We start from the raw sequence: 9,292 nt of genomic DNA, 5'->3' as shown, positions 1-9,292 counted from the left end.
TGAAGTAGAACATGTCTGGAAAAAGAAAAGATAGAGAAGACAAAAGGCTTGATTTTGGTTTAAGTCATCTTTGTACTAACAACATGGCTACGTTGATGCAGAAGGAGCATCAGAAACAATTAACCAGAATTAACAGCAAAAGGTGTCAGAAAGGTACCAGACCACGGAAGTTGCTTGCTACAGCCAAAAACTGTTGTGAGCTGTTCTAGCAGCGTGCAGGACTGTCCTCTGACTTTTCTCCAGCTGTCACCTGTGTTTGTGCTCACACATGTGGTCAGTGGGCAAAGAGGTAAAATGGCTTTCAGTTCATTTGTCCGCCAACATCAGGCAAGAAAGTTGCTCTAATCAGTCCTTGATCCACTCTAGGACCAGATAACGTATTAAGCTTTGTAGATGTGCTGAGTCTCCAACATTCCCTAGAAAGATGCTTTTGGAGGAGTCCAGGACTCACAGATGAGTCCATATAATCATATACATGTGGGGTGACCAAGAGCAGACATGAAGTTGAGATGTGGAGGCCTACTTCTGATGTTTGGCATCAGGAGCTGTTGTTCACCCAGCAACACCAGAATATGACTTCTGGAGATCCTTCTGAGCGTACAGGATTGTCTCTATCACCTGCTGGAGTCTAACCCTCCCCAGCTCCTACTCTTAACTAGTATATGACCAGCTCACCACAGACTAGCCTCTGTCACTTCACTTGGCAGCTCAGATGATTGTGGAGGAGGACAGGGCATTCAAGGCTGTGCTGTTTGCTCTGCTATCTTTCCAAAAGTATAGACAGTCCTGCTACAGCTACTCAGGCCTTGTTGAATTCCTGCTGTCCCTGAGGGGCAGATCTCAAGCCTGGGCCAAGTCCCAGCTAGCTTTGTAAGAAAGCAAACTGGCTCATTGAAGAGCGTGAACAAACAGGCTGGCAGCATGGATGATCTCAGCTCAATCTGAGATTGAGTGTTTCCCAAACCTGTGTTTGCCAGGGATTCCATTCATCGCTGTCTTCTAGGGTCTGTATTGACACCAAGGTCAAGAATCGTGGTATTGCAGACTCAGAGGTCTAGGAGACAGGCCCACCTCATTTCTGGGTGGAAACCCTAGTGTGACAAATCATGTCCTTCATATATTTCAGACTACATCACCAGAAAACCACATGCAGGACTGATACAACTAACACCTGGAAACAGATGGGTAACACTACACTGGTGGTCACCACTGTGCTGCTTCTAAACCTTCTGATGTTGTTTCTAAACAAACCTCCAAGACATCCACACCAGAGAGCATACAAACTTTCTGCCCTTTTCTTCTCTACATGCAAATACAAAACGATAGTGAAGTCTTCAGGTCCCATCCCACTCACTACTGTTGGATTGCGCGTTACCACTGAATTATTCTTGCCCATGCACGAAATAACATTGCGTGGGCTAACAACGAAAGTAAAGGAAACGCACTTCCACTCTGACAGTGGATACAGAGCAAAAGTGTGTTGGACTGTTTTTTTTCTGGCTCAGTTTCCTTAATCACTTAGTGTTGCACTATGGAGGTACTGCAAGTTAAATCACTGGACAACAATTTCCAGGAAATAGGACATTAAAGTCACTTAAGGAGAAACACTCCTTCCTTAAAGGCAACCTATCTTGTAGTTCACTTCATGATGACATGCAAGTGTTAAAAAATGAAAACTTAAGCAAACACAGACTTCTAATTCGGGGGTAAAAAAACAATACATCTCTCCCGGGACGGCCTTCTGGCATTCAGAACTCTCTGATGCACTAGTTCACCGAGCACCACCTCGGCAGACTGAAGCTTTGGACATCTTCGCCGCACGTTTATTACTTTTGCCAAAAGAATTCTCCAACTGGTTCTGAATAAAGTTCTGAGGTAAACTTCGCAACGTAAAGCCAGCCCAGAGAGCTGCTCCAGCAATTACTGGAACCCCCACACTGAGAGCCCGTCGTTTATTAACCTCAGGTTTCAGGTACAGTGCCCCCCCCCAAAAAAAAAAGGAAAAAAAAAAAGAAAAAAAGCCAAAGCCGACCCAACCCGTGGGCGGTATTAAAACGTCTGTAACGGAGCGCGCTCCGACACGCACGAGCAGCGGGGCGTCTGTCGCGACCCCACGGCCAGCGCTCTCCCGGCTCCCCTCCCGCCGCCCAGGGCGCCGCGCCGTGAGGCACCGGCCCGCCCCGCCCGGTGGCACGAGCGCCCCCTCGCCCCTCCCCCTCGCGCGCCGCAAAGCAGCCCGGGGCGGCGGCGGCGGGTTGCCGCGCGAGCCGGTTGTGAGGTCATCCCGCGCGGCCGGAAAGAGCGGGGCGGAGCGAGGCGGTTGTTTCCGTGGTGAGGGGCGGAGGAGGGCCCCGCGCGCGGAGCCCGGGCGGCGGGCAAGGCGGCGGCCATGGCGGCGGGCAAGGCGGCGGCCGAGCCCCTGGGGCGGACGGCGGAAGAGGTGGCTTGGGCGGAGGCGCTGCGCGGGGCTTGCGAGCCCGAGCACCACTGGCGGCACCGCCGGGAGTTCCTGCTGCGCAACGTAGGGGAGCCGCCGGCAGCGGGCAGCGCCCAGCTCCAGCGCCTGGTGTCTCTCTCCATGGTGTGGGCCAACCACGTCTTCCTGGGCTGCCGGTGAGTGCGAGCCCCGCGGCGGAACGGGGAGGAGGGGGCGCGGCGCGGCAGCCTGACGACCCCCCCTCCCTTCCTCTCCCCTTGTCGCCCCTCCAGGTACCCGCCGCAGGTCATGGAGAAGGCGCTGGAAATGGCCGAAGGCATCCAAGTGACCGGCGCGCCTGTCCGCACCACGAGAGATGAACTGGTTGCCAAGGTGAAGAAAAGAGGCATATCAAGTAGCAATGGTTAGCAGATCATAGCTGTGACAATACATAGGAGTCTAGAAAATGCTTGTTTTTGAATGTTCTCCGTTTACCTCGGGCCTAGAAAGTAGTCGAAATAATGTGCTTCTTAAACTTGTTAATCGTTTCCCCTCTCTGTGCTGTTTTTCCGTTATATAATACCTGTAAAATAGGTGTAATGCGTAAGCATTCCGTTGGTAATGTAGAGCTCTTATCTTGAGTATCTGCAACTGGTGCGCTTTAAGCTGATTATTGTCTTAATGCGGTGTAGACTGTTGTACTCTAGCTTAAATGTATCCTTGTTACTTTGCTGTTAGTGCTAGTCAGATGTTCTTACTTTATGAGAAACTTAGTGTCGTAAAGAAATTCTTAAAGCGGTGTTTTAAAGATGTTTTCATGATCTTATTAGTAGGCAAAATACAGGGGTTTTTAGGTCAGATAGTCTATTTAATGTACTTTGGTCATTTTTGGTTTGGACTTCAAGAATACAAGTACATGTTGGTCTCAAACCAAAATCTGAAATCTTGCAGCTGAGTATTTTAAGTTTTTATCCAAAATACTGAAATATTCTGAAATAGTAGGTTAATACTTGAACTTACAGTTCAAGGTGTATTTCTAATATATACCTTTTAAATTCACAGAGATTATTGCTAGCAGTTTTTAGAAAATAGATAAATTGTCTCTAGATGGCTATTTCATAGTGCAGAGATTAAAGGGGATAACACACTTTACTTGTTTTGCAGAAGGGGTAGAGGAGCCTCCCAAGAAGCGAGCTGTTGAGAAAAGCAAAAGTTCTAAAGATACTGGAAAGGATGTGAAAACAACAAAGGCAGAAGCCCCGAAGGAAACGGAGAGCACGTTGCCAAAAAAGCGGGAAAAAGATACTACCAAAGATCAAGCAAGCTCCCAGTCAGCTTGCAGTTCAGATCAAGAAATGGTTACGGCATCAGACATAGAAACAGAAGGAAAACCTGCTAATGCTGAAAATACTACTGAGCAAAATCCATCTTCACCTACAAAAGAGTCAGGAGAGAAGCCTTGCTTAAATCCACCTAAGGAAAGCAAATGTGAAAATGTGCTGTCACCTGAAAAGAAAACCACAGTAAGTGCAGTGCCACCAGCTGCCAAGAGCACCCCGCAGGCAGAGGTGATGGCAGAGGTGGTGTCACCAGCTGCCAAGGGCGCTCCACAGGCAGCAGTGGCGGTGTCACCAGCTGCCAAGGGCGCTCCACAAGCAGCAGTGGTGGTGTCACCAGCTGCCAAGAGCGCTCCACAAGCAGCAGTGGCGGTGTCACCGGCTGCCAAGGGTGCTCCACAGGCGGCAGCAGTGCCACCGACCACCAAGAGCACCTCGCAGGCAACGCCAGTGGCAGCAGCGGTGCCATCGACTGCCAAGAGTGCTCCGCAGGCAGCAGCGGTGTCAGCAGCGGCAGTGCCACCAGCTGCCAAGAGCGCCCCACAGGCAGCAGCGGTGGGAGCAGCAGCAGTGCCACCAGCTGCCAAGGGCACCTCACAGGCGGCGGTGGTGCCACCAACCACCAAGAGCACCCCACAGGCAGCAACAGTGTCACTAGCTGCCAAGAGCACCCCGCAAACAAGTGCTGCATTGCTGTCTTCCAAAAACCAAGTGAGTGCCCTAGCATCAGTGTCAAAGAGCGGCGCTCAGGCAGGCACGTCGCTGCTGCTGGCTCCCAAGAGCAGCGCTCAGGCGGGCACATCGCTGCTGCTGGCCCCCAAGAGCAGCGCTCAGGCAGGCACCTCACTGCTGTTGGCGTCCAAGGGCGCTGCTAAGGCGGGCTCCTCGCTCCTGGCCTCCAAGAGCAGCGCTGAGGTGGCTGCCTCGTTGCTGGCTGCTCGGAGTGGCGCTCAGCAGGGATCCTCGCTGCTGACTTCCAAGAGCAGCACTCAGGTGGCTGCTTCACTGCTGGCCTCTCGGAGTGGTGCTCAGCAAGGTCCCTCGTCACTGGCCTCCCGGGGTGGAGCCCAGGCAGGTGCTTCCCTGCTGGCCTCCAAGGGTGGCACGCAGGCAGGTTCACCACAGCTTGCCTCGAAGAGTGGCTCGCAGGCAGGTGAAAGCCCTGCTAAGGCTTTGTGCAAACCGTTAACCAGCGAAGATGCAAAGGAAAGACAGCCTTTTTTCAACAGACTCTACAAAGCTGTAGCGTGGAAGCTGGTTGCTGTTGGAGGCTTCAGTCCTAACGTAAATCACGCAGAACTTCTAAACTCATCCATTCAGTCTGTAAAGGCTACGTTAGATGTTGCTTTTGTTCCTCTGAAGGAACTGGCTGACTTGCCTCAAAATAAGAGCTCTCTAGAAAATATAGTTTGTGAACTGAGGTGCAAGTCTGTCTACTTGGGTACTGGCTGTGGTAAAAGCATGGAAAATGCCAAAGCGGTTGCTTCAAGAGAAGCTTTGAAATTATTCCTCAAGAAGAAGGTTATTGTGAAGATATGCAAAAGAAAATACAAAGGTAGTGAAATTGAAGATTGGTCCTTCTGGATGAAGAATCAAAACCTTCAAATTTACCTCCAGCTTTAAGAAATCCTCGGGAGATCTTGTAGGGGAGAACCGCTGTTTGTACCGTGTATAGTATTTCAACACAAGGACTGAAGGTTAATTTTGTACTTTAAAAATGTAGGCTTCCAGATATTTTGTATTTCTTTCTCAGTTTTGCAAGACAATGATAGTCCTCTCACTTGGTAGCAATTGTATAGAACTTGTTAGAGATGACAAGTGCGCATTTAAAGGTATGCCTTAATATATAGCACACTAGTGTGCTGTTTTATTTGCAAAATAGTCTACCTAATTCTTCTATTTTTAATTAAACTATTAAGGTACAATTTGCTGTTTAAAACCGGACAATTTTGTAATTCTTACGATTTGATGGCAGTGTGCTCAATTGTCTACCTTGTCTTTTTTAGCCACATAGATGTATATAGGGACCATAACACTTGAATGGTTGAAAGTTGTTTAAAAATTTCAATCAAAAAGTTGGATCATCCATTTCAGGCGTGTTGCCCATAATGTTCGCTGTTGCTCATAGTAGGAGAGAAAGTAGTTGGTTGATTATTTTTTATGGGATGTTTTAACGCTCGCAATATAAGCGACACCCTGATCCCGTTCAACGTTATACTAGCAGGTTAGACCCCATTTAATGTTTTACTGGCAAATTACCTGTTAGCAGTCAAGTTGCAGCTACTTCAGCCACCAAGACTCTGTAAGCAGATTTAATTTATATTGTGAAGTATCATTTACAGTTTTTTCAAATAAACATGGATTTCTATACTAAGCATATTTTGACTGCTACTAATAATAGTACAATAAAACCTCTGGAATATGCTTTTACAGTACTTTGGTTTTGGCTGTTAAGTATTCCAGCCATTTAAATAACTGCAACACCTTAAGAAAAGCTTTACTTTGAGTGGCTTCAAGGTGTAATCCCTCAAGGATGAATTGTTTTCTTTGGATGCATAGCTGGAATACTGTAAAGCTGATAGAGTGGACCTATAGATATCTATTTCTACTTTTGTAACGCCAAGATCAGCAAAATGAAGGCGCTGCTGTCTGCTAGAGACAGCAAGTGTACTGTAAAGCATTGACACTAATCGAGCCCTTCCTTTGCTACGTTTTTATGCCATCTACATGGCTTGAAGCAAAGAAAGTGGGAGATTACCTTTATTTCAGTGGTTACTGAAATACCTGCACAAACTGCATGTTTTGATATATTGGGTAATGACATGTAATTGTAAAAACATGATGTCTTCAGTGCTATTTTGAATTTTGTCCAATTACAGTAGTTAGCATCATTTAATGGAAACCTCACACTTGACTGACAGATCCGTCGATCGAGTTCTACGGGAGTGAATAGGAATTCCTGGGATCTCGGTAGTACATATGTCCACTTAAAAGAGGTCAAGTTCTTTTGTGATTTTGGGACTAAACCACAATGGCGTCGTTACGCTGTACGCTACGTGATTTTGAACAGCAGCGGCTGTCCAGTCCGTAGCACCTGAAGCCTGTGATGCACTTGCGCTTCCCGAGGGCTTGTGGAGAACTTCCATCTGACACCCGTGCTCCTGTGCCCTCGGTCGCCCTTCGCTCTAGTTAGCTTTCTCAGGAGTTTCTCCGTGGTGTTTCTGGAGTGCCACCCGACAAGCAACATGTTAAACCGTGTCTTAACATGATGCAAGACTTGGTGCATGCTTCTAGCGCAGAGTGAGGTTGGTGCTGCGTTTAGGAGTTGTGATATCCGTGCCAGGAAGTGTGAGATCTGTTTCCAAATCCTCACCCTGTTCAGGTGGAGGTGCAGAATGACTGTTTTTGCAGGGGCAGGAATTACGTCCTGTGCCCTCTGAAGCACGGCTTTTCTGGCTGTTGGTTTGGGCACCTCCATATCTCTGGTTGAGAATTGCGGCGTGCGTTGCGATGTGCAAACCTGTGTTTCCCGTCTGTAAAGCGAAGCTCACGGTGTTTACTGACCTCAAGGGGGTGTTGGGGTACCTGTGTTGTTAAAAGGCTGAGGTGCTAGATGCCTTTTTTTAGAGTCCCGAATTAAGCTTACTTTTTTAAAAATTTTTGAATGTTATTCCTCTTTGATGTTTGGTTGTGATTCATTAAAGAAGGAGTCTGTAGCTACTCTTAATAGAAACTGGAAGTTGAAGTGTGTTATTTTTATTTCATGTTCTACAGGGAAAGCAGCTCAACAAGCAGATTCCAACATACGAGTGAATAAGCATTAAGTATTTGAATGAGCATTTTTTACCGTTTCATTAACTTTAAAGGAAGAAAGAAAGAATTTCAAAGAACTGGCCGTGGCAAGAAGTGTTTGTGCAGTCCTGTCAGTTGTAAAACCTTTGGGTCTCCCTCCCAGGTGCTGTCCTGGTCCCCAGCAATTGGGATGCTGGTCTTCAGCTGTCAGACCTTGCTGACGAGGACTGGCCAGAACAAACGCGCCAGCACTGTAGGTGAGCCGAGCAGGGGGACAAATGGAACCAACCAACCGTAAGAAAAACTGACCCCATTTTTTCTGTGAGAGTACAGGAAATTGCGGCCGTTAAAAACGACTCCTGTTTCCTCCGAGGGCTGCTAGAGCAGCTTCAGCCCGGCCGGTCCCTCACGGACAGCTGTCCGCAGGTTCCAGGCGCATACCGGCGCCGGGGGCGATCGGCAGCAGCAGCTCGTTTTTCCCAGCTCGCGGGGGAATGGCGTGGCGCGGCGCGCCGGCCGCAGGGCGGCGCCAGAGCGCCCCGGAGGGCGTGGCTGCGCGCCCGCCGCCGCTCGAGCTGCCCGCCGCGGGGGCGGGGCCGCGGGGCTCAATTTGCCTAATGTATTCCCGGGGCGGTGCCGCGGCGGCCGACCCTCAGTGGGGCAGATTTCGGCGGCCTCCCGGGAGAGCAGCGCTGCTCCGGGGGTGCCTGGGCGGCCTGTCTGTCTGTGTACGACCAGCAGAGAGAGAAACGGGGCGATCCCTGTCCTCGCTCTGCCCTAAAAGTCCTCCCGACTGCCAGGCGATATAAGGCGGCGACGGCGCTCCAAGCATGCCGGGATGCTCTGAAGACCTGCTCGCTAGGCCACGCACGGAGGACGCTGGTTCCTCATGGGCCCCGCGCCCGCCTAGGGGAAAGTCCCCGGACCGCCGGCAGAGAGTGCCGGGCGCTGCCGGCGCCCTCGCCCGCCCCCACCTCACGCATTACGCCGCCGAGAAGCCCCCGGGCCGAGCGGGTGAGCGCGGGGCGGGCTCTCGTCACGGCCACAGACACGCAGGTAGTGCGCAGGCGCACTAACAGAACGGGGCTCACTCTCAGGCCATCCCGTTTTGCCCGACCCGGCTCCCTTTGGCGGTGCCCGAGACGCGGCGGGCTTGGCGGAGCACGGGGGAAGGGCTTGCGGCTGCGGAGTAGCTTCCCCGGCGCAGCGGGAAGTTTGCAGGAAGAGCAAAGCAGCCGTGGGGATACACTGCTTCGTCGGCAGTGGCTCTGGCTGGCAGGAGACGTGGTCCCGCACAGCTGCTGGGTGCCTCCTGAGGCTCTCGCCTGGCGGAGCTCCTGTGCTCGCCCGAAAAGGCTTTCCTCCCTTCCCTGCTGCAAGCAGCCAGATGGACGTATCTTGTCGCGTTCCTTTGCACCACGCGGAAGTTAAAAATCAAACGCGGGAGTGGCAGCAGGAAAGCCGACAGCACCGAGCACGGTCACGCTGCTGCAGCACAGCGGTCACCTACACGGCTGCGGGCGCAGGGCGCAGCCCGGCTTTCCCCCGCTCACCCGGACCTCCCCAGGGAAGGTGGGCACCACCGGTGTTACCTGCTCGCTCCAGGCAGATCCTCATGCTTAACGCTCCCTGATACCACACCGGTGCTGCTGCCTGCAGCAATCCTGCATGCAAGTACTAGCCGTGCCCATAAACTGAATTCATTTAATGGGCAGTGCCGTTCTTGCCTCTAGTGTGTCAAGCAAGT

At 50.9% G+C, this 9,292-nt stretch overlaps 1 protein-coding gene and 1 non-coding gene across 2 annotated transcripts; both read left to right on the top strand.

The window, feature by feature from the left end:
* The first annotated feature begins 2,377 nt into the window (after positions 1-2,377).
* Positions 2,378-7,388, top strand: CDKN2AIP (CDKN2A interacting protein). The gene is given in 6 exon segments (XM_086611686.1): positions 2,378-2,613; positions 2,710-2,840; positions 3,581-4,041; positions 4,156-4,503; positions 4,546-5,323; positions 5,326-7,388. Coding segments are annotated over 6 exon segments (2,016 nt in total). The 5' UTR covers positions 2,378-2,389; the 3' UTR covers positions 5,400-7,388.
* Positions 7,389-8,381: 993 nt separating this feature from the next.
* Positions 8,382-8,648, top strand: LOC147528736 (RNase MRP). The gene has a single exon (XR_015222193.1).
* The last annotated feature ends 644 nt before the right edge of the window (positions 8,649-9,292 follow it).

This window comes from Tauraco erythrolophus, chromosome 5 (genome assembly GCF_009769465.1).
Source record: "Tauraco erythrolophus isolate bTauEry1 chromosome 5, bTauEry1.pri, whole genome shotgun sequence".
Lineage (NCBI taxonomy): Eukaryota > Metazoa > Chordata > Aves > Musophagiformes > Musophagidae > Tauraco > Tauraco erythrolophus.
Note: the sequence above shows the minus strand (reverse complement) of the source record. Positions and strands in the feature narration are given on the sequence as shown.